The sequence below is a fragment of the Monopterus albus genome, unplaced genomic scaffold, assembly GCF_001952655.1.
Source record: "Monopterus albus unplaced genomic scaffold, M_albus_1.0 scaffold193.1, whole genome shotgun sequence".
Classification (NCBI taxonomy): Eukaryota; Metazoa; Chordata; class Actinopteri; order Synbranchiformes; family Synbranchidae; genus Monopterus; species Monopterus albus.
The window spans coordinates 526,324-553,446 of record NW_018128073.1 but is presented as its reverse complement, the minus strand read 5'-3'; the positions used below and the strand labels follow the sequence as shown (position 1 = coordinate 553,446).

The window sequence follows — 27,123 nt, the reverse complement described above, 5'->3', positions numbered from 1 at the left end:
TCAGCTCTGTCTAGCTGAGACTGTCCTGCCCAGGGAAACATCCTGTTAAAGCTACAGGATACCGGTAGCACCAGGATGAAACTCCAAACCACCCCACTCTACACCGCCCAGCGCTCCCTATCCCTGCTCCATTCTGCTCCACCACGCCCTGCCCAGCTCTTCAGAAATTTGACATCATGAAATTACAATAAATGAGAATGCAACAAAACCATTGCACCATTGTTTACTGCCACAAAAACCTTAGACTGCCGTTAGAATTGGCTGCAACTGATGTGAATCTTAACTGAGGTGGTCCCTTCCCTTGGACTGAACACTTCGGGCAAAAGATTTAGAGAATCTGGCATCAAAAGTGAAGTCACTTACATGTGCGAGACGGTCGAAGCGTGCAAAGAGTTCGTTCAACATTCGCACCAGCTCCTGCGCCGACAGCGTTGTGGAGAGGTTTGTGAAACCTTTAACATCTGCGAAAAGAATGCTGAATAAAATATGGAAATGTCACTTTAATATCCAGGACAGTTCTGTAAAACCAGCCAAGTACTTAGAACACTTGATGATAATATGATTATATAACCAACATGTTTCTGTGAGGCCCTGTTCTCCTGCACTGCCATGAAGATGTGCGAAACTCAGTCGATACCAGTTTGGCTTCCAATGTTCCCGTAGACTGAAGTGACAGGTGATCACACTCTGGTCTGAAACCATAACCTCAATCAGATCACTAAGGGCCCGAACACGCCCTACGGTATCTATGTGGACACAGATGCTTCAAGCTAGGCAAGACTGATTTCATATGTTACGTTCTCCTGAAAAATCTCAACGTGACTCAAACGCAAGTGGCAATTTCTAGCTTTCTAGCTAGAGGCGCTGTATCGTGAAACAACATGAGAAAGACGACCCCTACTGTTGGGGTTAACAGGCTTTTAGGTCATTGTATTTATCAGGTGTCATCCTGAAATATTCAAAGTATCTCCTCATCAGAACGCATTGGTTTCACTAGAGAGACAAGTTCTCCATCTCTTTTTGGTGATCGATTCAAAGGTCACACATCCCATTGTCATTGTTTTTTCTTCTCTCTGTGCACTAAGTACAGCAGTACACATTCCTCCATGGACGCCATTTGTTCTACTGTTGTCATGGCAACACCGAGCTTCAACTTCCTGATATCGCCCCCTTGTGGACAGAGCTTTGTGACCTCCACTGGCGAGCAACAGCACACATTGACTGCTCACTGGGGACACGCATTAGGCCTGGTGCCTGGTGTCATTTGCGTCCACACCATTACGTAGGACATGTTCAGGCTCTGACTATCAGCTCAGACAGGACGTCTATCAAGTTCTGTGTTTTAAAAAGGAACAATAGTCAGGATCTGGTTTCTGTGTGACGATGAGTCATGTGTTAGAGGGCAAACAGCTTCCCAGGAGCCAGGTTCACACTGGACACCACCGAGCCGACACAAGTTTGTGAGCTGAGCACAGACTTTATGAAAATCAGGTGAAGATCGTGTTTTGATCACAAATATTAGATGCTAGTGTTCTATATGGAAAGCACATGATCACTGTGTGTTAATGTGTAAACTACGTTGGAAAATGTACAGTAGAAAATTACACTACATGATTCAGAAATGCAGTTTGTCATGGCAGAAAAGACACGGGTGCAAATAACACAAATGTTTCATCCCATTCAGGATGCGAAGCAAACTGTGGCTCTACAGAGTTCAACGCATTTGTTTTTCCAGTGAAATCTCGCCGTCTGTAACTGATTTAACTGTTGGCAGCTCCTCTGCTTGCTTTGTATTTTAGATCCACACACAATATACATAAATAATCAAATCAAGCATTATTTGGTCCGCACACTGAGCACAACACTCATAATCCTGCATCTAATCTGGTGCTGGGACCCTGCTGGTCCCCCCAGTGAAACAGTAGCCAGGATCTGATTAGATTTAAAACTGGATTTAGGCGAGGAACAAAACAAAACTGTTTCACTATGATAAATATGTAACTGCAAAGGAAACAACTTGTAGGAAAATACGACTGTCTGGGAATAAACACCAGTGATGACTCTCACTCAGATGCCGCTCTCAGTCAGCTCAGCTCTGTTTTAGATGTGTATGAACTGAACTGGGACTAAAGTGGATCAGGATACTCAGCCACACTAATAAATAATGCCTACAGCGCTCAGTGTTCAAAATTCATGTGCAAGCTACAGTTACTGTGATCACCTGACATTCTCATAGCGGTGGATGTAGATCCTGTGAAACTGATGCTGCAGGTGTTCGTCCTCTACAGTTGTCATGTCGTTGATCATTTCCAAAACTACAAACCGTGGCAGGACTGACAACACCAGCCTCTCCTGTAGGGGGGAAAAGGAATTGCATTAGTACTGGAACAAAAAATATGGCATCTGGTGGCAAGAAAGTTCCAGAATAAAGTGTGATGTGACTCCTCCTTCTTTCAGAGGCTCCTTTAAATATGCAAATGTTTATTGACAGACAGTAAGACGTGGAGGTTTAAGTTCAAAATCCACATTTTAAAGAGTTTAGTGTTCTACAATGGATAGGAAAAAATAAGATTAGGAGCAAAGAAAAATGAAATGGGGACACAAGTCAGTAAACAGGAAAAGCCAAATGAAAAACAAATGTGTACAAACACTGTTAAGACAGGATCTGCCAGCCCAAGCTCCTGGAGCAGGATCCTCCAGAGCCTCCAGGCCTGCGGGAACAACACAAACAGCCAAATTTGTCTTGTGGTTGTTGTGCTGATGCAGTGCCAGTTGGCAAAATCACCAACAGATTTGGAGTGGGAGCGGTGCAGCGTCCCTCAGAGATCTGACCCCGACGCCAAGCAACTGCCTCACTCACATACTGAATATATTATAACCAAGGCTCCTTAAATCATGTGACAGGTGGCGTCAGCATGCTCCCGTTCAGAAACCCAGCGGCTCTGATACTTTAAGTAACATTTCAAGATAATTTTGATGTTTTTGTTCCTTTATTTTATACATCTTTAATAAATATAATGTGTTAACATTTGGCTTATCTCGTTTTCTTTAGGAAATCTCCTTCAGATCTGCGGTAGCATGGTCCTACTGTATTTAGCATGAAAACCAACCAGCCTGCATGTTTTTCACAATAAAACACATGGGCAACATGTGCCAGATTGTTTTCAGCAGTTTGAAATGTGCAAAGATTGTATTTTGAACAAAAATGGACGACTGTACTGGACAAACTGGGCAGTGACGAGTTAACCGTCCTGAGACGTGACAGGCTTTGACAAAGAAATCACACTCTGTCAACTTTTTCATGACTTTTACTTTGGCGAGCCAGCAGGAACACTCCCTCATGCCCTTTCTTTTTGGTTCATGAATGTGATGCATAAGATGTTCTCTTTTATCTGTTTGTTTTAATAAGTCTGGTCATTGTTAATCTTTTGTCTGGGAAAAATATAAAAAGGAAAAGTTATTCAATTATATAAAAATGTGAGATTAAATTTGTGACCGTGCACCTTCACCACTACATTGTGACACCTGTAGAAAAGCAGCATGACTGTACAGGTTGTTCACTGTGGCCCCTGAGTGGATCGGAGTGCACTTTTCCAATAAAAGTCCTGTGGACCCTCCCCTCAGTCACTCTTTGCTCAAACAAATACAAACCTGTTCATTATTTTCTCACTGAAAGACAAACAGCCTGCTGATGCTGTTTCATTAAGGCAGTCACACCAGTGAATCCAGTTCAGGACTGGGAAGTTAGGTTAGAAAAACCTGTGTGACCTCTGTCTGCTTTCTACATGCACTTCCTGTCTAATCGCCATCACCACAGAGCAGGAGCCTCTGTGTTCTCACAGTGTGTTGGCAGAGCCGCCGGGCCCTGATTGATTCACATAAAGGCGGTTTGCTCAACGCCAGGCTGTCTTATCCCTGAGCTCAGAGCCGAACGCTTCCAGGAAACAAACAACGCCGCAAAAGCTTTTCTGTGGCTTCTCTGGGCCTTTGTGTCTGTGTCAGTCTAAAAGCTCCATGTTTGTGAGCCTATGTACATCTACTCATATGGTGTGTATTGATTCTATTTGAGTGTCTGAGTGTTGCCTTGCTTGCAGTTGTGGATGTGTTTGTGCCCGCGTACCTGTGAGACAACAGTCCTCCCTGTCGCTACACATTCACCAACACTGGGCTGGTGAATGTGGGTCGGGCCTGTTCTGTAATTGCATCCACAACCCTCTGGTAAAGCTGTTTTAATATCAGCTAAGAGAAGACCTGCAGGTGTTTGGTGTTACATACACGAACTGTGCATTTCTTCCAGTTCATTTTCTGGGACATGCATCACACTTCACAGCAATCCAGCCAGTAGTTGTCATGATGGTGGGACCAGAGGAAAACACAGTTGACACATATAACCATGATGCTGCTTTTGCAAATGCAGAAAATTAAGAAATACAGAAAATCACTAGCTGAGCACCAAGCAAGGTCAAAATAAGAGACAGTGCCATCCTATACAGCACCAGAACCAGTGTGTGGTTCCACAACAGGCGAGGTTTCTGCATCAGGCTGTGGACTCACCTGTCGCTGGTTTTCTGTCTCGAGTCGCAGCCGAGCCTCGATGCAGCGCCGCGTCTCCAGGAAGGCCTGGCGCTGCGCCCGGTCCGACAGGTAACTGATGAATATCCCAGCAGTGTTCATACACATGAACAACACCGCCTGAGCCACCACCTGAAACGTACAAGCAGAGGAGAAAGTCATGGCTCGCTTTGAAACCACGAGCTCATTTTTGGAATCAGGGTTCTTCACAAGACTGGAAACCAAAAAGCACATGATGCACAAGAAGCTCATTTACTGGACAGTTTCTAAGTCACATGACATCACTCCTGCATAACCAATATACCACCACAAGAAAACAGTTCAGGACCATCATTTGCTGAACCCCAAATACTTTGCTTAGAAATGTGCAGGTCAACAAACATCTAGTTGTCCAGGTTAAAACTGGACTGTTACTTTTTTTAGAATATTTTGAACTTTTTATTAGTTGACAGATGAAAATCCAATTATTATCCAGTTCCAAAACTCACTTTACACCTCTTACATTTGATTCACAGTTGTTCGACAAGCTGCTGGTGCATCACTGCCTTTAGACAGAGCTGGGAGCAAAATAAGCAGAGAGTAGTGTATAATATGGTGAAGTGATGAGGGCACATTATTCAACTGGAGGAAGACAATTAGTGTTTAAATTAACTATTTGGAGTGTGTTTTTTTTTTTAATTTGACTACACATATGGTCAAATTGAGGGATAATGTATCAGCTGTATCCTCAGTAGATTCTTCCTTCATTAAAATCCAAGAATCACATTTCAACAAATCACATGAGTGACTCGGAGAAACAGCAGCTCTCCTGAATTCTGTGAAAGATGACAGAGTAAAGCCCGGGTGCTTTCATCAGCCCTGATACAGTGGAGTGACGACCAGCTCGGCCTATCAGAGAGTAGGGCTGATGTAACAGTCTGCAACACCATCAGGGAGTTCACCACCATTGCTGCTGCCGCCCCCGACCGGCTTCCTCCTGCCTGCTGGAGCTTCACATGACGCAAGTGTTGGAACAGGGTGGCTCAGAGTTCAAACCCTCCGCTGCTTCACACGCATTTGTCAGTTTGAATGTTTGACTTCAATGTTCACTGAGCCTCAAACTCAAGCCCAAGAGCTCTCCTCTAACATGCTGAGCTATTTGCACTGTTTTCAATTTCTTAGAGCTTTTCAGTTTTTCTTTTGGGAGCTGTGTAAAAGAAAAGTTGGGGCCTCCTTTTGTAGCTTCAGGGTTGTGGGTTTGAGCCCAGTGATGTGCAGTGACTCCAGCAACCAGAGCTGCATTGTCTCAGTGTCTCTCTAGACAAAGATTTGAGATCCTGGGCTCATTCCTCAGGATCTTCAGCCTTTTGATATCAATTTTATCGGCCAGGTATGTTACACACACACACACGAGAAATATGTCTGTGGTACAGAGGTAGCCGTCTGCGGCGCCAACTCACACACCGATGGTGGCACTGTCCCAACAAGGTGCTGCCCTGTCCATTGGGAGCAACCTAGGGTTCAGTGTCTTGCCCAAGGACACTTCAACATGCAGTCTGGGGAGAATGGGAATTGAACTATCTACCTTCCAGGTGAGGGATGACCGCTCTACCTCCTGAGGTCCGACACCCACAGTAAACACAAACTTGTCAGCCCAAACAGCTCAGCATGTCAGTGGATGGCAGGGAAGATGTGAGCTTGAGACATCAATCGTTGTGACGTCCAGCACCTGAAGTGAAGACTGAAAGGCGCTAAGAGAGGAGCTCTGAGTGTGACACTGTCCTCACCTGGGCAGGTGACTTATTGACCGACAACCTCATCAACCACCTGCAGATACAGTACAGTCTGCTGAAAACTGTGACCTTTTGAAAGCGACAGGACAATACAGCGGATGCTTAGGATCTGACCAGCCCGGGCTCTGACCCCAATTCCTCCCCAAACACACAGGTCTACAGCTGTGAGTTCAGTCATTATCATAATACATCGCCTAGCCACACAGCATAAGGTTAGAGATCAGGAAACTGTAAAACCTAAACACTGCAATGTATATTTAAATGCCTCATTAACAACTCCTGAGTCTCAAAGTGATGCTGATTCAGTTACATTAAAGGTGCTTCATTGCTCCTTTTTTTTTAGAAAAGAGAAAATGCTTTTGCAGAGCTGTGTCCCATCTGATAAAAACCTCAGAGTGTTAGTGTCCTCGGTCGCTCTGCTGCCATTTCCCTCGGCACGAAAACTGCAGCACTAATGGAGCATGAAGAGGGGGTTTTCTGATACCTGGTGCCATCACCAGTACAATGCTTTGTGGAGAGCAAGCTCACTTTGATGAGGGGCCTTTCCTGCCACGAGAGGAATGACTGTAGATCCTCAAATAGCAACACAGGCATTATTTACTTTTCTTGAATAAATGATCACAACGTACAACGTGTAAACTGACCTGACCGTGCCGACTACACTGGCCACTGTGCCACTGAGAATTTTGAGTATCATCTCAGAATATCAACATGTTCTTTGCAAAACACTTTCAATTCTTGTAACAAACCTACTTGTTAGATTCACTGTTAAGGGGGTCTCCACAGAAATATCAAAACTATAGCAAGCTGAGCCTTTAAGGTTTTATTAAGTAGAACAGTTTTAGCATCATCCAGTGCTGGTGGTGGAGCTCATTAATTCAATGGAAAGGCCTTCGTCTGCTGCAGGAAGCCTTGAATGTCACCATTAAAAAAATCTCCTAGAGTGAACTTCACATTTAAAAGTGGATGTGTGTAGGAGTACCAGAGAATTTTTTTCAGCTCCACACACACACTGATCTTTGTCACAGTCGTTCCCCTGAGGCTCTTCATCTCACAGAGCCGCGGAGCCTCCTGGAGCAGTGCGCTGTGCTACTGTGTGTTATTGTGAATCTTTCCCAGGATGCCATCAGCGCCAATTCAATTTCTTCGTTGGCCCCTGAAGGCCTCTGCTCCTCCCATGGAGATGAAAATTAAAACCCCCATAAGCTGCGGCAGAAGAGGCGGTGTCCATGTTGTTTTGGAAAAGAGCAGCTCCAGCTCGCCATAAAGGGCATCAGTGTGGAGTCCGCCGGTGCTTTCATTAAAGGAAGATACCAGTGATGTGGATGTTTTTAAGAAGGCCTCATTAGGGGCCACAGGCCAGGAAGAGGCAGTGCTTTAAAAACAGCTACATGGAAAATAATCTGTCAGGGTTATTAATAATAATAATCATCATCATGTTTCCAATTTGACTCAAGAGTGAGTAGTGGCACACAGGGTGGCATGGAAAATAATCACCTGCAATTGTCTGTGCTCTGGTTGTAACAATGTGTTGTTTAAGAAGCCATGAAAGTGACATTTACATCTCTGATCCCCGATAATAAGAAAAGGACTTGTTGCCTTGGGAACACATCTCAATCTGACATGCAAGCTTTTCTGTAGCTTTCATACTCCCATGTGCTCACAGCAGCATGTGGTGAAGTGACAAGTGAGCAAAGAAGGAAAGGCAAGAAGAAAAACCCATTAAATATTCTGTCCAGGGCACCAGCTACTCCCCCTGGGGTCCACACACAACATGCAACACACATATAAAAATATGTTCACATCAAATAAAGTCAACTAAACTCACCTGTGGCAGACATGAAGTGATGTTTAAAGTGAGAGAGAGCACATACACTTCACCACTGCACTCAAAATTCACCCACTTCCTGTTTGTCAGCGGCCATTCACACACATTGGCTAGCCATCTGCATGGACACACAGCCCAGTCTCTGCTCCCAGGACACAAAACGCTTTACCATGATCATCTCCAGAACCTTCTTCTGTCTTACACTGAAATACCATATTTCCTAGTCTAACAGTGTTCTGTTTGTGTGCACACTGACGTCAACGTCTGCTGCACCCCACCTTGTTGTGCACATTGGTGCCATCTATTTTCAGTGGAAAGTAACTGAAAATTCACTAGATGCCAGATTATCAACTTCCAACCATGACTCGACTTCCACACCTTCACTTATAGCCACAACATTCAGCGTTGTCACTGAACACAAACGGCGTCACATGTAGAGAGTCTGAGGGTGCACCCCAAGTCTCTTATAAGCACTGTCCCTCACTTGTGTCTTAGTCCCTCACACAAAACATGAGGAGAGAAGACTCAAGGAAACTAGTTTTTAAAGACATGAGATGTCCTTTCCACCAATCCTTCATCTGAAGTGTCCAATCACCAACTTATTTCTGATAAAAGGGCATCGGTCTCACTCCGCTGCCAAACGAAGGGACCGAATCTGTGACTCTGAGGTGCAGAAGAGGACAGCGGATGACCGAGATCTTCTGCAGTCAACACATCACAGAGAATAATTCATCACAGAGCAATATGGCTCTGATGTTTTCTGCAAATCTCTTCTTTTCTGTTTCTTTCTCCAACTAAGTGTGTGAAGCTGATGAAAACTGGGACAGGATGATGACCTGGGACATAAAATGAGTCAAGTTCCAAATCTACCAACACAAGCTTTGCACTGGGTTTTTGAAATCAGGGGCATTATACAGGGATGTGCGGAGTCTCCTTGCTGGGCAAATAAAAGCTGATTTGTTTCCAAAGCTCTGCATATTTTAACTGTTAAAACCACCTTTGTGTGCTCTGCTCAAATCCCTCACAACAGCTGACTGAACAGCACGCATGACTAACAGCCAGTCCTCTCAATTAATAACATCCCTCGCAGCGTGTAGCAGCAGGGGTTAAAAACTCTGCCACTCTGGCTTCATTACAGCAACATTTCAGGTGGATAAACCTCTAAAAAGCTCATGATACATTTAAACCCAGTGTTTGGTTAATGGTAGGAATGAAAAGTGGCTTTTTAAATCAGAAAGAGCCACATTCATACACACACTTCACCTTCCACAGATATTATAGACACTACACACTGCAAGGAAACTGGACAACACAGAGGAAACCATTAATATGAAGCTGACTGCATTTAAATAGAAGCCTGGTTCTGTTTAGAGATGCTAAATGGGCTGCACTTACAGGACAGAGTGTGTTCTACCGGACCAGGCAAAGTAATTTACAACTGCCACAGGTTCACACATTTGGGGCTCTTTGTCTTGCCAAGGGGCATTTTGGCACGTGGACCAGGGATCAAACCGTCAACCCTGCAGTTAGTGAACAACCCGCTCTACCCCTGAGCCACAGCTGCCCCCAGTGAACTCCATTCATTTGTCCAAGAAGAAAGAAAGGATGTGGTCTCATTTAAAGTATTAAAAACTGTCACCACGTTCAGTTTTTATAGCATCAGCCCGAGCATGTGCACACAGCTCAGGAAGTGAAACTTGGTCTACGGTGTCAAACATCTGCTTTTTGCATGTTGTGAGTCCACCACAGCCACAGCGGGGCACAAGAACAAGGCCCCCGTCGGACTGGAAACATCAGGAACATTCAGAGTCCAACATGCAGCTACGGTTCCTCACAAAACAAATTAGTAATAGACTGATTTTACAGTCAAATCAGATTCCTGTCAGTCTGACAGCAGCTCCTCTTGGCACCTCCGGTATCACAGCCTGGCTGTTTTCTCAGTGTCTAAGTGGACTAACGGCTAAGATGTGAGTGTTACAGCAGCAGCAATGAAAACTGAGATGTTCACCCATATGGTCTGAATGTGTGATTGGATCACCCCGATGACGAAGTGCTGATTAACTTTACATATCATCTGGGGCGAGTGAGGTTTTTACATCAGCAGCCTCGACCTTCTGAACAGGCACGTGTGAGTTTAACAACATCCACATGGCAAAAAGTGGTAACGTCTTCTAGTGGCTGTGGTGTTTATAATGGGAGCACAGGAAGAAGTCAGCAACAGCAGGAGGATGCCAGGGCGGACGGGCAGGCGAGATGAGAACCTGCTGGAAGGACGACCATCACAGCAGCACTCCAGCCACCAGACTTCATGTTAGAGCAGCTAGACGGAAGCCATGACACCCTGCATGTGAAGGACTCCGCATGAGGAAAACCCCAGGCACCATGTCTGGAGAAAACCAGGAGCTCCTGCAACATTTCCTGAGTGTCATCGGCTACAAAATATGACAAAGTGCAGGGGGCTGTGGCCTAAAATGAAACAAGTTCCCGATATGCAAAAAAACCAATGTTTGTGCATTAAATTTGAATGAAAGAGTCACGTGTACAGTGTGTGGCTCTACACAAGACACAGAGCTGGATTAAGGAATAGACCTGGTTTGCTGCAGTGCTTCATTAGCAGAGCTCAGCAGTGGTTTCATAAGAGCCACCTCTGACAAAGCTTCTCTGCGTCCAACAGAAATCTACCGTTGGCATACCTCCCCCTGTCGTGGCCTTTGCCGAAGCTGCTCCTGAGCATGTGATCCTGACATTTCCCCACAGCTCAGCAGCATGCTCCTCTCTTTAATGTCACTTTATGGCGGCAGCATCTTGTGTTGTTGTCTGAGCAAGAAGCAGGAGGGGGAGCAGAAAGCAGCCGCTGTGGTGAGCTCCACCAGCTCCGTGTGTGGCAGTAAACAGGTTTAATGGATCGCTGCCTGAACACACGTCGTCACTGACGCATATGAGAACCGTCTTCTTCTGTTCCCTCTCATTGTGCCGGGGTTTATCAATATTTTCCTCAGAATGTTATGTTGGTATTGTTAATGAAATCCGCCCTCATCTGCTCCAGCCTGCATTATGCTACACGTGAGCTCCTGCCTCTTCTGACAAACACAACCTTTACAAAGCATCTGTTTCTTTTCTCATGATTGAGGAGGATTTTAAAATGCTTAACACAAAATGATGATTCACACGATAAAGAAAACATGATGTTCACAAGGCCAACGCAGTGAAATTCTCATTCCTAAGCAACAATGTGTGTCAGAGCCCACCACAACAGACCACACACCACTGTCTGATCTGCCACCTCAGTCTAGGTGCACAAACACTACTCGGTTAATATTAGAAAGAGTTTGTGGTCATGATTAAAAGAAGCCAGCCTGACTGTTAGTAGGAGATGGGATGGGACCTGCAGGCATCCAACTGACATTTCATATCTGAGCATTAAATTCTTAATGAATAGTGATTTTTAACGGGCTTCCACAGCTCATATCACCAATAATCCACTGCAGCTCACCACCTGAGTAAAGAAGCGCCTCCTCTGTTCAAAGTTTGTATTAACGTTCTCCCTGATATTTTTATCCAATTTTAATGAGCCCTAAGGACAGAGGAGCCGTAACCAATTAGGACTGCAATCGTTATTTTCATTATTGATTAACCTGCCAAGTTTCCTCAAATGATTCTTTTTTAACAATCATCAGTCTGATAAATAAGGATTTTTAATTTTCTGTCAGCAATGACATAAAAGCAGCAAATTTTCTTCTTGAAAAAGAGTGGCTGATAAATGTTCAACTAATTGTTACAGTTATGACGACAATAAGCCATACCACGCAGCCTGGAGGTGCCTCTCTGTGTAACACAATACAACAACACTAACTACGTCCTCCTGGGTGACAAAGCAGCTGACCCTCAGGATGAAGGATTTAGTGCTGCGCTACCTTAGTTATTGCTAGCTGTACCTCATAAATTGGTAACTGACTTTTTTTTGCAGTTTGGGGAGTCATGTTTGTTGACAGGTGAGCTGAGGGTTATTCCCTGAGGTGTCAGGGCACGTAGCAGTTTCTGCACAGGGGGAAATGTCTGTGATGCTTTAGCCGCTGCAGCCCTGTCCCCCAGAGACAGGCACCACACACCCCAGACAGCGACAAGCCTCGACAGCTTGAGCTGTCCTCACACAGCGTTTACTGTAGCAGATAAAGAGCAAACACTGGACGTACACTCAGGCAGACATGACTCCATGCTGCTGTGTGTGCAGGCACGTCAGCCAGACACTTTACAAGCTGATTATCTGTGGCTGAGGGTGGGTTTGCCCCCTATTGGACAAAAATGAAGGAGCTGAAGGAAACTTGTGTGCACAAATCCTAACACTTTACCAAACGTGGGTCTCAGTAACACAGGCTACTGTCAAATACAAAAGGCTGTTTTTGTTCAACTGGCAAATCCAGAGACGTTAGATCAGTACGATCAGAACAGAAGTCTGGCAGCACTGTGACCTCTTGTGCCAGCGGTAGGTCAACACAGTGGGGTGGGTTGTTCTAAGTGGACATGCACAAATAACCCTTTGATCAATGTCACAAAACTTGAGTTTTCATTTTGCCCAAAACAGTAACAGGCTGAATAACACAATGAAAAACAAAGTGATAAATATTTTCACAGCCCAAACATAAAACTCTCTGTAGGCCTCGTGACAGGGAAACAAAAACTGTTCTGACAGAATTAGCAATTTCTCCTGAAATCTATTCCCAGGCAGGAATATTAAAGTCACACTTGTCAGGGTCTAAACAAATGGTCCATTAGTCTTTCAGCCTCTGTGGCCGTGAACCATTTGGCTGTGACAACATTACGACCGACTCCCACTCCTTCTAAAAGCTAATGGTTTTCCCACTGACACAGTCTGATCAGAAATGACAGAGGCGTTGTTGTGCAGCACCAGGGTGTTGACCTGCCGACCTGCACGCAGCCAGCTGGGCACTTTGACTGGCAAGGGGCAAACTGCTCTGTTTGGACTCAGCTCGGACCTCCATCACTTCTAAAATAAGGACAGCCTCCTGTTGAAGAGGCTCAAATAATTAGCAATGTTACCGTTATTGGAAAATAGTGATGTTACAATAATGTGGATGTGTTTGATACAAAGGCAAAAATCAGCATCACTGGCAAATTTTTGAATGTATTTTATTATTTGATTGGAAACCCACAGTATATGGAGCCCGTTCTGCTCAGATATTTAGATTTTATGCATGTGACCATATTTTACAGCATCCATAATAAAACTGAACAAAAATAAAAGCAACACAGTAAAAACAGTGAAGCAGGATTTCTGATCAGCACAGACTACAAGTGGTGGCAGGTCGCATCGGCCATTTACACACAAAACGGGTGCAGTCCGTTCAAGCAGCAACTAAACCTGATTCAAAAAGTGTGAAATTTGTGAAACTAACTTTTGTGTTAAAATGAACAGTAGTGACTTTTCTTTAAAAATAAAATACACATAATGATCACAAACGTTGTCTAAAAACAAATCAGCAAGTTTAATCCACCATCTATTTGAACAACCTGTTTGTACAGATGTCTGTTCCTCGTATGTTCACATTAATGGGCCTAGACTAAAATAATGCTCAGGTTTCACTGATCTGTTTAAACTGAGACCAGAGTAATGTTGTAATGTGGAGTTTTCTGTGGCGTCTGAGACAAATGCCTGTGGAAAATTTGTTTTAGATGGACAAATCGATACAAGGTGCCGCCACATAGGCAGCAAAATGCCTGAGACAACATTTAAATACTCAAACCCAAGTTGTCTCTGGTCTTTGCATGTTTGTCCCTGGTGGCCACTGGGCAGCCATGAGCCTGACTGGGATGTTGGTCTGTCAAACAAGCCATCATCAGTTTATGGATCATATGTTAATGTTTCACACACTTCTGAGGACAAAACATGCTTCAGAATACTCCAAGTGCTTCCCTCCTTACTAGAACTTCCACACATTTTCAGATTTCTATTAGAAAGGATTTTATTTTCAGACATTCCAAACAAGACCAGGGCAAAGGCTTGACAGTTTGTAAACACAGCGTTTTGACTGTGTGGTGAGACATTGGCACCCTGTCTCCTGAACACAGATGCTGGTCATCTGCCGTTTTTTCACATTCAAACAGACAAAAATCCAACAGTAATCTCATTAAACGCTGACCCCAGAGGAGAGCGGCGAGCGCTGCTGGCTGGCGCCCCGTGCTATGAATAGATTACCACTGGAGGCAATCCTGTCTGAAATCATCCTCGATGTGAAAAATCGCCCTCAGGTAGAACAAGGGCTGTTGAAAATCAAACCCACTTTCATCTGTGGGGTGAACACCGAGGAAACTATCATCTCATGCTGTTTGTATCATTTTGTCTAGCGATACTTCATGTGGTCTCTATACACCAGCAACTTCATATGTTTTGTAAGAATTTGATTTGATTTGATTTGATTTATTTATTCTTTCAAACATGTAACAACAGTCAGTATGTAACCACACATAATTCCAGACATATCCACAAAAATATTTTCAAATTGCTTATACCTAGTACATGCTTGAACGGAGTAGGAAGAAGTTAGACTTATCTAGTCCTACCCCCTAACATCATCTTATCAAAGTCCAACAGAACAGACATCAGTATATCTGGTTGTTCCATACAAAATCCAACCAGTGCTAGAAAAGGGGAACAAAGTAGAAGTATTCCACAGCTAGTCGTCGACTCGCACTTCGCATCACCGAGAAAGTCATATAGTCCCTATGAATGACGCTCAGTGGCAAAAACAAGACACACTTTTATCTGCATGTTTTCAGACAGAAGCTCTCTTCAGCCGTCATCCTGAATAAATAACACTCAAATCAAAGTAGAACCAGTATGTGAGAGTTTCAGAAGAAGAAAGACTGAGTACAATAATCCTCACAAACAAAGGTTTGGGATCAATGGCTGCAACAAACTCAAATGAGAACAAATAAAATCACAACCACAATTTAATCAATTGGATTAAACATTAGCATTCTCTTCAGGAAGCTTAGACCTCAAGATATGATGCTGGAATAAAAGCAACAGAGGAATAATCTTCAGCAAAAGAACAAGAGGGTAAAAAGTACTTTCCATATTCCCTGAAGGGGCCTGGTTGTGCTGTAAAACGACATCACCTGTGATTTATCGGGACATTCTTCTGGCATTAAAACTCCACAAAAAGGTTTAAGAGCCCAGAGCAGAGAGAGGAGGAAATGAGCTGCTACAAGGCACCTGCTTTAGTGATTGTTTTAGAGCCCAGACTAGATGACTGTAACTCTCCCAAACAGACAGTTTAATTTGGAATCACTGAGGACAAGGCCAGAGGAAGAACCTGGGTGGCGAACAGTGACCAAGGCCAAATCCCCAGAGTGAGGTTTGAGATGGCAGTGGGCCATGCACTGAATCAATCTGCCACGCTGTGTTACTGCTAAATCCATATGGCTCTGGTGCCTATAGCATCTGGGACATTAGCATGAACTGAGAGACTGTCAAGCTATAAAACTGTCTATAAACCAGAAAATAACTGTCTTTGCACCAATAGTTTCACATTTATTGTAATTGTAATTGTAGATGTCACTTCCTAAAATAACGCATCATTGCCACTGTGAAATCTCATATAAAAGCCAGTACACGTGGCTGGTAGCTTGTACTGCCAGTGTATTGTCTCAACTATAACCATCCATGAGCTGTACTGTCTTTGTTACTCAATGCTGGCGTTACACCTAACAACCCAGCAGTGAGTCCAAAACTCAGGCATTCAGCTTAAAATGATGTGTAGCACAGAAAAGCAGCTAAAGTTCACATTTCAGAATCTGGAATCAAAGACATTTCAGCATTTGAGATCAATAAATGACTTAACCAATCAATAATCAAAACACATTTGGACTTGTTGTTGCACTGATGCTGTAAAATGATCCCGACTGCATCACAAAATCATGTAAACATGGAGGACGTGGCGTTTGTGTCCACGATGAGCAGATCACTGTGCCACTAAAACGTAATACTTCCTGCAGAAGTTTCAACATAAAAGCTTTCTAGTGAATTAAATGGATCATGACTTGTAAAGGCTTTTATTTTGAAAAAGATCCAATAAGTTTTGATCATATACTAACAAAAAGTAAAATGGGAAAAGGTCAGAAAACAGGAACATGTCTCATTAAATATCATAATAAAACTTCAAAATTCATACTGAATTAGTGGATGTTTTTAATACAAGCCCATTACAAACCAAGGTTTATGGCACTTAGACAAAATTATCCAGGTGCAAAATAAACATTTAGTGGAGCCCAGAATGATGCATAACAAGCAAATGATTGTACTTTATTTGGAAGATGCTTTTAAAATATTTCATAATTTTTAAATGACACCCTTCCCCACTCTGGCAGTTAACATGCACTCGTCAGAGGCATCTTATGTCAAAAAGAATCATGTTTGGGTGGTTACGTTAAGTGATGCATGCTGATTTCTAAATAGAGGAAAAGTGTTTATTTCCTGCCCTGATTTGAAGGTTCAAACATGATAGAGGAACAAGAACGAAGCATGGTAACAGCCTTGGCGTCTGAAGCCATTTTTAGAAATGTCTGGGAGGTCACAGCATGAAAACGCCTCTGAAAAACTCAGCCATTAAAAGCTCAAAAAGCTGCGGCTGATGGCCCTGATCTTTCATTAAATATTAAGAGCGGCTGAGTGCAGTGTCGGGTAACAGCAAGATTGTCTGAGATCAACCGCATGAAACCAGCGAGATGGAGGAGGGCGAAAGAGATGTGAGGGGAAGGAGAGATAGAGCCGCTGATTCCCCCTCCCCGTCCTCCTGATCCTTCAGAAATGAGTTTTTATCGAGCGGGGTCAAATGTCCACAAATGGAAAGAAAAAACCTCCAGATGGACAAAGCGAGGCAAGACGTTGCCTGAAAGAAAAGCAGACTCTAAATGTGGCCACGGTTGCAGATAATAAACTCGGCCGCCTCTCATTGTCACAGTGAAAGCCAAACTTCTTCTTAGCAACAACTGAGCGCAGGCCGCATGTTCATCAGTAGGTTGTCAAAGGTACAAATAGTTGCTGCAGGTAGTTTTAAAATAAGTCCTTCAGGAATTTTGCACATTCTAATTAAAACGTGTAAAACATGTCCTCTGCCCTCAGAGGACATGTTTTCACTCTATGTTCAGTCTCATCAAACTAGAAACATCAGTGCCAACATACAGACAAGAGACCGAAAACAGAAATGTAAACCTCTGCAGCTGAGTGACAACTGAACTTCATTTGCTGTGATACAGTCAGAGCAGCTGCTTCACCTGCCTGGACAGAGGCAAGAGTGCGGCCTGCTGAAAACCTACCATGAGCTACCGCTGGCACCAGAGGAAGACACACCTCAGTCACTAAGCACAGTCATATATACCTGGATCAGAAAACTCTCTTTGTATTTGCTGTGCCCTTTTATGTTTGTGCATTGTTTTTAGAAGAAGTTCTGGAAAATGGTTCATTTGAACCAGTAAACTGGGTCATGCTGGGCCTGTGGGCTGGTAAAAAAAAAACAGGAACAGTCACAGAAAACCTGATCAGTGCCTGAAAGGTAAAATGTAAATGAAAGCAGAGTAAGCATACGAGGCCTGCAAGCAGCTGGCAGCAGTGGAGAACAGCACCACGTTTCTGATGTTCAGCGTTAAAGGGAAGAAACTGACGTGCGTGTGTTGTCTTCTTATGAAACCTACGCGTTGCCAGGTTGTCTTTCTTTTCCCCCCTATCTCGTGGCTGTGGACGGGGCTACCAGTGAGCCAGGTGAGACCTTGGAAGAGGAAACTGCTGCTAGTTTGCATCACTGAGCACGAAGCTCTCACTGTGTGTGTATGAACAGGAGTGTGAAAAGCTGGAAGAAAGTACAGTGCTTGTGACGGGTTTATAAAGCCCTGAGCATCACGAAGACGCTAGCACGGGGACACACTTCTTCTAGAACATCCTGATTTGTTATTTACTGGTGCCTCTGTTCATTTAACAGCCAGTAAAAAGGCTAAATGGCCTCTGCACAAAAGCAGACAACAATACAGCAACGACTGGAAAAGCAGAACCAGGTCTGTTTGGAGTCTCCTCAGGAGGAAATAAGACAAGCAGTGGGTCAATATGAGCTTATTGTTTGGAGAGTGAGAAGACAGGACATGACTGTATTGGTTCTACAGTGGTCAATATCGAAGTCTTCGCCAGGCCGGAGACAAAGATGGTGGGACCAAGGGAGCCAGGAGTGGCAGTAAAGAGACAACAGTATATCAATTGGCGCTATTCTGAGTCTGACGGGAAGAATCAGGCTCCGAGACGGAGGAGGAAAAGGAGGAGTCACAGAGGCATTTAGGGCCCGTTCACTGCACAAGGGCAGTACAACATTAGAGGCAGAGACGTGGGCAGTGTTTCTGCTTTAACAGCCAGGGAGCCACATATCCAATGTATGCTTTTTAAAATTCAAATACATTCAAAGTCTCAAATCAATTATGACACAGGCTTTGAAAAACAAATAACACTGCTGCATTGCTTCTGTGCAAAACCATTTATTTCCTTTCTGATCTGATGCCAAGTCAAATCCAGGCTGGTGTCCCCAACACAAACGCCAATTCTTTCTGCAAAAAAAATGAGGGAAAAGAGATGGGTCTGCAGGTTTACTTGTGGTTCCTAGAGTCCACAGAAGCAGAATGGGAGGCAGAGCCTTTAGCTATTAAGCTCCTCTCCTATGGAACCAACTCCCAGTCTCAGTTCGGGAGGCGGACACCCTCTCTACCTTTAAGATTAGACTTAAGACGTTCCTTTTTGATAAAGCTTATAGTTAGGGCTGGATCAGGTGACCCTGAGCCTTCCCTTAGTTATGCTGCTATAGGTCTAGACTGCTGGGGGGCCCCATGATGCTCTGAGTTTCTCTCCTCTCCTCTCTCTCCATCCAGCTATATCCCACCATTATGCATCATTGACTGTGTGTGTCCTCTCTCTCTCTCCCTGTACCTTTCTGCAGGTTGCCCTGGCCCTGGAGCTTTATGTTTCTGATGAGCAGCCACCGGCCACATCAATCTGCCCGGTTGAGGCAGAAGGCCGCCCACCAAGAGCCGGGGGTTTCTGTCGGAGGTGTATTCCTCCCCGCTGTCACCAAGTGCTGTTCAGGGGGGAGTTGGTGGGTTTTCCTCCATTATAATAATAATATTAACAGTAAGGTCTATGTAAAGTGTCCTCAGACGACATTCATTGTGATTTGACACTATATAAATAAACTGAATTAGCGAGCATGGTAGTCTGGCTGCTACAGTGTTATGTGGAGTGTTCATCACATTCTTATGCAAACACAGTTAATAAGAGCAGATTAACACCACTTGAGTCCAGGATGTTTTGTTTCCCAGTGAGCCCAGTCGTCCTGTCCCCGGGAGGGCAGCATGAGTCGACCTAATCCTCCCCCCCACAGCTGCTCCCTCCAGCTGCATGGACGCCACCACAACCCTGCTCGCGTGTCACTACAGACACATTAAGACAAAGGCGTAAGGAGCTGAGCTCAGGGCATCTGCAGGTCGACTACTACCGGCATGCGATGGTAAAATAATAGTGTCAGAATCAGAATCAGCTCTACTGGCCAGCTGTGTTGAACACATGAGGAATCTGATCCCAGTGCAGCGGCTCTCACTGTGTATGTACAATGTTCTCCCATAAGGCAACACGTAAACAAGATAAGACTGAGAGAACAACTACAACATTAGTGTACACAGGTTCTGAATTAAACCTGATTATTCTCTCATGTCAGCCACGGTGGCAGTTACTGCTCTGTGTTTACGCCAAACAAATCAGAACCAACCTGTCAGCTTAGAGCAGCAAATGGAAAAACTTTTATGGACTAAAAAGAGAATGAAAACAATTTTACTGTTTTGCTAATGCCATAGAACACAACAAGCTGCCACTGCAAAACAAGTTTGACTCTGAATCCAGCTAACAGCGGCCTCTTTGGAGCTTTCGACCTCTGACCTCTCCTCCGAGAAGGTTGGAGTGGCACAGCTGAACCACAGGAGGGGAAGCTGGGAAATCCCCTGAGCCACACAGCAAGAGACGCACAGTCAGCTACACCGCATTTACAGTCATCTACATACAGACGGTCTGCAGTGACAGCTGAGAAGTCAAAGTGAAGCACGATGGGATTCGGGTGACACCAGTAGAAAACCAAGGCTCCGTGCACCTCCGTTCACCCAGGCACCACATCAGACAGCACGACTCACCCTCAGTGTGTCTTCAGGCTATTTTTGGAGTTTCCTGCATGTCTGAACATGTGTGACTCTGAGCTGCATCAACAAGTGCACTGAAAATAAGCCATGACTCAAACGTTCTATGTGAACAGCCCCACGTGCCTGGTTTCTATGTTTGTGAAGTCTCAGTTTTATTGTGTTGTGTTACTGGCTAGCCTTGTGACCTGCAACCCTACAACCAGCCACGTCTCCTGTGGCATGTCTACACTGCAAGGCTGCAACAACACATGTGTGGAAGGAAACGTTGTTGTAGCCACATTGTGTATTGGCCTAATGACAAAGTGTTCATTTACAGACACATTGATACAGAACATGTCAGTAAAACTTTTTTCACCACAATATCTGATCTTGCAGCACAATATCCACTTAGCTGCATTTCCACTATTGGAACCTTGTTAATTAAGTACAGTTTGATTCAAAAGGAAAGTTCTGAATGTAATCCAGGCAAACAGATTTCCTACAAAACTGCAGTGTAGTTGTGTCCACACACGAGGGACTGGGCTGCTATAAACGACCTCAGTGTTATGGTCTGAACCCTGTCGTCTTCTCTGCTCCGTTCACAGTATTAACGGCTCCTGGGGACTTAGCCACGAATGAGCGAGCTGGTAGGGAAATATATTTCAGCGCCAGGTGCTGATGTGAAGAGTTTTACCTCCCTGCACTTGAGAACTTGACACTCATCATAAAATAAACGGTAAGTTAACTGTAAAACACATCTGAGGGTTTCACTGGCGTTTGTATCCCGCTAGAGACTTTAATACACTGACGATCAGTCGTACAGTGAATAATCCACTTCAGGTGAGAGTTTTCAATCCACACACACACACACACACACGGTGCCACGGCTGCTGCTGTTCATCCACTCACTGCACAAATGAAGAAGATGTTCATGTTAAACTATGACATGTTAAACCAACAAATCTCAGACGGAGGGTGTGGAAGACAGTCTCTAACCCTGCTGCTCACTAACTGTCTCTCTGTCGCTGGTCAAGCCACAGGACTCTTACATTTCAAGGTGGCAGACCTCTGGCAACCTAAGAAAGTCCAGGAAAACCAGGAAGAGTTCAGTTATATTACCTACTCCTGCTGATGAATGACAGCTGTGTGCTTCACTTTCTCCCCACCTGCACCATCAACATGCACACGCTGTCGGATAAGGTTTGAACGGACGGTCAGTAAAATGTAAAACGGTCAGTAAAAAAGACTTAAAGTCTTTGTTTCCTTTTGTAAATCCTGGTGATGTTCAGCCTGTTCAGCAAACCTTTGAGGCCTGCTTGTTTAGTTAGCTAAATATAAAAGACTAAAATGGTTTTTGTAAATTACACACCTGAAATCACTGTGGTATGAAAGAAAAGGAGATGATTTAGGATCTTATTGTTCACCAGTAGAGGGCGCTGAACATATTTGGAGCTATAGTGTATTTCAGGACGTGTGTGTGTGTGTGTGTGTGTGTTGAACAGCTCCTGGTGCTGAAGGCTTCGCACTCAGCAGTCAGACCAGGCTGGTGTCACAAAAAACTGCCTCATTTTATTATTAAAACGATCAAAAATAAATAAACACTGAATAAATGAAAAAAGAAACAGTGACTCGGAACAACACACAGCCCAGGTCGACCAACAAATTATCACCACTTCTTATTCAACAACACTGTCATGTGCAGTTAACTGACAGGGAAACATGGGTGTCAGCTGCAAATGACCTGCCGACTTCTTTACTTCTTAAAATCAGAATCGAGCATAAATATGAAGGAAAAACTGGTGGAAAGATACATGGAAGTGAAACCTAAAATATCACAATGCAACAACGAGTTTTCCTTCACAGATGAGACTTTCAGTGAACACCAGGCTGGAAAGTGGAAGAAGAGAATAAACTGAAGGAATGTGAAAAAGGAGGAGGATTAGGGAGAGGTGGCAGATGTCGAAGGAGAAGAAGATTTGTACTTATTTTAAAGAGGACAGGTGAGGTCTTACCTGGTTGGTAGAGAGCTGTGCATTCTGGGAGATAAGCAGCTGGACCAGGATGTGGAGGCCCGAGGTGAAGAGGCCGGCCAGGATGGCGCAGGTAAGCGGCAGCGGCAGCATGCTGTAGGTGGCGAACAGGGTGAACAGCACGTATCCCACCCCGTCCCCCAGCAGCCCGTAGCCGAGCCCGGCCGCCAGAATCTGCGTGGCCATGGCTACCCAGGTGACCACGCCGCTGTACTGCAGGTAGCTGTGCGACGTGGTGTCCTTCCGCACCACCACTAAGGCACAAATGACTACTTCAATGCCTGTGAAGAAGCCCAGGAGCGTCCCTTTGATCGGGTCCATCGGAGAGGATGCCAGGGTGAGGTGCAGCACCAGCAGGGTGAGCTTAGTCACCACGTCCAGGATGTTCATCACCACCACCGACTTGCGCCTCTGGCCCAGAAAGTAGCGCTGGTAGAGCCGCTCCAAGTCTCGGGACTTGAAGGCGTTCCGCAGCGTGGGGAAGATGACGCCCCGGTACGTGTAGCCCCAGTTCAGGAAGAAGTCCGAGTTGCTCGGCGCACAGTCGATCTGCAGGAAACCCAGGTCGCTGCTGGCGCGTTCCGGGAACACTTTAGTCCCGCCGTTGTTGTGCCGGTCTCCTACCGATGTCCGCCCAGCGGAATGCTTCCGCGCGCCATGGTCGTAGGACTCGTCCGATCCGATGCCTTTCACCCCTCCCTGCTCGTGGATGAACCGCTGCTCGGTGATGTGCCGCACCGCGTTCTGCCACAGCAGCCGTTTGGGTCGCGCGCTGCCGCTGCCGCTGCTGTTGCTGTTGTTGCTGCTGCTTGGCGTCTTGTTGATGGTGTACAGCTCCTCACTGGCGCTGGAGCACCGGACCTCGGACAGTTCCATCACGGCTGCCGCTTGTTGCTACTGTTGTTATGGTCTATGTCTCCAAACGGATTTGTCGGTTGTCAATTAATTCAGCGATTTTTGGCAGACGACGTCCTCTCGTGCGCATCGAACCTGGAGCGCGTGCTTCTCTCTCGGGTTGCGGCGAGCACGGCACGGGGTAAAGCGCGGTTGGAGGTCATTGTCACTCTAAGTATCCCACTGAAAAAAACAGCCCCTGAATCCGACTTGAGTGGAAAAGCATCTCACGGATAAACCGTGTACCATCTTGGCCATGTACCGTGTCTCTTTGCTGAAAGCTAAAAACCACCGGGCGGTGTGTCCACAAGCCACCACGCACCTGCCGTACGCACCATCGGGGTTTCGCTGCCTCACTGAGAGCCGGGATCCGTGAAAACAAGGCGGAGGTTCGAGGTGCCACAGGCGTCAGGGCGCAGCTCTCGGAAACGGCAGGAAATGTGACCTTTAAATTAAACCCCAAGAATGCTCGTGCGTCGTTGGCACAGCTGGACTGCTTTACTTTGCCATTCGTTCCCTATTTGCGCATGCCGATGAAGAGCAAAAAGCAACGTTAACTTCCCTTTTTCCCAAACGTCTTAAAAGATGCCACACACAGAGAAATCCGATGAGGTCGGCAGGCGACAGAAAAGGCCAGAAATGACCCAAAAATGTATCGACAGAATCCGTTTCCTAAACAAACGCTATGGTCTGCACGAAGCCAGGGACAATTCAAAAATGTCAACTTGCTGTTGCTCGAGAGGCTCCGGGATCAGTGTCGAGTGCGCGGATCAGCTCTTCTTTTCTGCCTCTTAACCGACACGAGGGGCTCGCGCGGGGATGCAACACCTGGCTGAGGGGGGCCGGGGGGCAGCGATGAGCAGTGTCAAGACCCTCAGCGGTCCGCCACCGGTTTTCTGTTTGAGTCACCGCGGCTCGTCTCCATGGAAAGTATCCAAAATGAAGTGCTGTATGTCCCCGTGCTGTGGGCGATGATGACAACGGAGCCTCCCTCCTCCTCCTCCTTCCTCCTCCTCCCCCTAAGAGCCGTCTCCCCGCGTGCGTCCCCTCGGTTTCCCCTCCTTCCTTGTTAGTCCTCCTCCTTGGCGTTTAAAAGGGCGTGCGGCAGCGGCCGCGTGGAGTAGACTTACAGAGAGCGCGAGGCTGGTCAGCGAGGAGCACGGCGGAGCGAACGAGTCAGCTGGTCTCCGGTTTGACGTCACACTCACCTCTGTTCGTGTGTACATGTATGTGCGCTCCCGCGCTTTCCTCGTCTTAATCCCACGCTCTTCTCCTCCCTTTGTCGTCCGTTTCCCCCCTTCCCCTCTCTCTCACTCCTTTGTCCACCTCTCTTCATCTCCAAATGGTTCTGCCTTTCTTCGGATCTTTTTTCCTCACCCTCCCTCTCCATTTCACTTATCCCTTCTTTTTCTCCACTTTCTTCTGCTGAGTTGAGTTTCAGTGAAACTGCAGACGCTTGTGCAGACGCGTTGTTCGATCAGTGCTTGAGCATAACAGTATTTTAGGCAACAGAGCCCCTCCAGATTTTTGACAACAATTTGAGGAGCCCTTCTGCTGTACCAGCAAGGCTATGCCCATAGATGGTTTAGTGAATGGGCCTGAGATGGGATGAGAACAGAGAAGAAAAGCTGAAAAAAGCTGACGTCACCCACTGGGTGAACCCACTGAACATTCAAACCAGCAGAGAGGCTGAAAGATGACCAAAATCACAGCTCAAAAAGTATGAAGGAAATCAAAAAGCTGAACTCAAGATTACAAAGTTTAGTCTTTGGACTGAAGTAAAGTTTAAATGATGTTTCTAGCCCACAGTATGACAAAGCAGGAAGGTGAGACAAGAGGAAGATGCAGTTTTTTCCCACTGAAAATCATTATTCAAAAAGTTGAATAACACAAAAAGTAGAAAAGTTACACAAAAAGAACATAATAGCACAATTCTGCCAAAGAACATTTTAAAGCTTGAATCAAGTTTCCAGCACAAAGCATCTAGAAGGACATAGCGACCAAAATAAGACGAAAAATATACAAAGAGCGAAGAGAACATAAGCTGCTCCATCCGCTCCTGCAGCTCATAAATGTGGGAAGCAAGTAGCATGAAAAGGCTTCCGTGAGGCCTTGGACCCTGAACCCGCTGGATGTGAGGCAACAGAGCCGACCACTGCACAAACTCACAGCTGCTTGTGTGGGCCTTTCTTTCTTTCAACCCTCTGTCTAACCATCTCTAGCCATGTCTTCGAGCGCCCAGATGTGATGCCAAAGGACCAAACTGTAAAAACTCAGCATCAAGTAGCACGGAGTAATGTACACAGTCATGAGGTAAGGTATGGAGTACTCAGGTCATCGACGGGGCTGAGCAGACGACAAGACAATAGTGATTTCTCAAAGTTCAGGTCGATTTTCACTTTGAATACTTTGAATTTCTTTGCCTCTTTTGTACAAATTGTACTGCAAAAAAAGTGTGTATGTATTAAAGTATCAAGGCTTTCCGGAGCACACTGGACTAGATTGGGTAAAATGATTCCCTTCTAAACCTTAAAGGAGGTCCTTATGAAGAGAAGCAACCCCCACTTTGACTCACTCAAGGCTCCGGGCCAGAGGAAAGTTGCCTCATTGCCATTCAGTTTATTTTTAGCCTCCTTTCATCTGCCGTGTCTCTAGTGCCCCTTTTTCTGCTGATTCCCAAGAAAGAATTACTGAAATCTTTCCCCAGACTGAACCTCACTGCATGATATCAAGCACCAGTAAGAGCTGGCTATTATTCAATATGCCCTTTAACTGTCCCTATAAGTAGGGTATCATAACCGATGCTACAGTTCCCACATCGCAGGACTCAAAGCTTCAGGGGGCGCTGCTCCAGAAAGACAAGATGCAACAGACGAATGAAGCTGCAGGTCAGAGAAGCTCAGCAGACAACGAACACTGCATGTCTGCAGCTCCTGTCTGACATTTCCAACAAGGAGTATAAATAAAATTTACTGCTGAATAATCTGTTTACAGTCAAATGTAATATGTGACCTTATCAAGTCAGTTATCTGGTAAATCCGCTCTCATTACTGTGCAGTCCAATGGCCTTTATCAATCAATCAATCAATCAATCAATCAATCAGTTAGTCATGAATGTTATTACCAGGTATGTTAAAATACAAGGAATTTGACTCCAGCTCAATGGCCTTTGATGTGCAGCAAATAAAACAGAATCCATCCATTGTCTGTCCTGAACAGGGCCGCGGGGGGTGGAGCCAAACCCAGCTGACTCTGGGCGAGAGGCGGGGTCCAACCTGGACAGGTCGCCAGTCTGTCACAGGGAATAAAACAGAATAAAAAAGCAAAATAACAAGTAAAAAACAACAAGACAGCCATCTCTGTGTACATATCTATACAAGTTAAAAAATGATTCATGGTTCCTGATTTTTTTTTTCATAACAACATCATGAATTGATAATTCAACCAGTTATCAGCTGTTGTCATGCACTTAATTCTACTCCAGAAGGGGGACACTGTACCCACCAGTAGGCAGGATGATGCATACCACTGACACATGTTACAGTTAGATGACCTGCACAGCCACAGCTGAGGTTTGGATAGGCGCAGGCAATCCACAGTACCGGTCAGGTTTAGGAAAACAAGGGTGTCATGATTAAAAGAAACCAGCTTTGACTGAAGGTGAGACCAAATTCTGTTATATCAGACTTTATGCCGTGCTGCCATGATTTGTTTGTAAGATGCTGTGTCCTCTCCCCGTGCACGAAGCCTCGTGTCCAGCTGTGGCCTCTGCACTAGCACATCTTAACATGATTAATGCACACCGCAACTC

The 27,123-nt window shown here is 45.2% G+C and overlaps 1 protein-coding gene across 2 annotated transcripts in view; it reads right to left on the bottom strand.

Annotated features, from left to right (window-relative positions):
- adcy8 (adenylate cyclase 8 (brain)) overlaps nucleotides 1–24,563 on the bottom strand; it is a 57,296-nt gene extending 32,733 nt beyond the window's left edge. Inside the window, exons 1-4 of one of the 2 annotated variants that reach the window (XM_020617688.1) lie at nucleotides 22,401–24,563; nucleotides 4,555–4,704; nucleotides 2,222–2,352; nucleotides 364–475 (exon numbers count right to left, since the gene is read on the bottom strand). In XM_020617688.1, coding sequence (XP_020473344.1) covers nucleotides 364–475; nucleotides 2,222–2,352; nucleotides 4,555–4,704; nucleotides 22,401–23,294 — 1,287 coding nt within the window. In that variant the 5' untranslated portion in view covers nucleotides 23,295–24,563. The remainder of the gene's footprint in view (nucleotides 1–363; nucleotides 476–2,221; nucleotides 2,353–4,554; nucleotides 4,705–22,400) is intronic. The other variant, XM_020617689.1, reaches the window with a different exon arrangement.
- Between the last annotated feature and the right edge of the window lie 2,560 nt (nucleotides 24,564–27,123).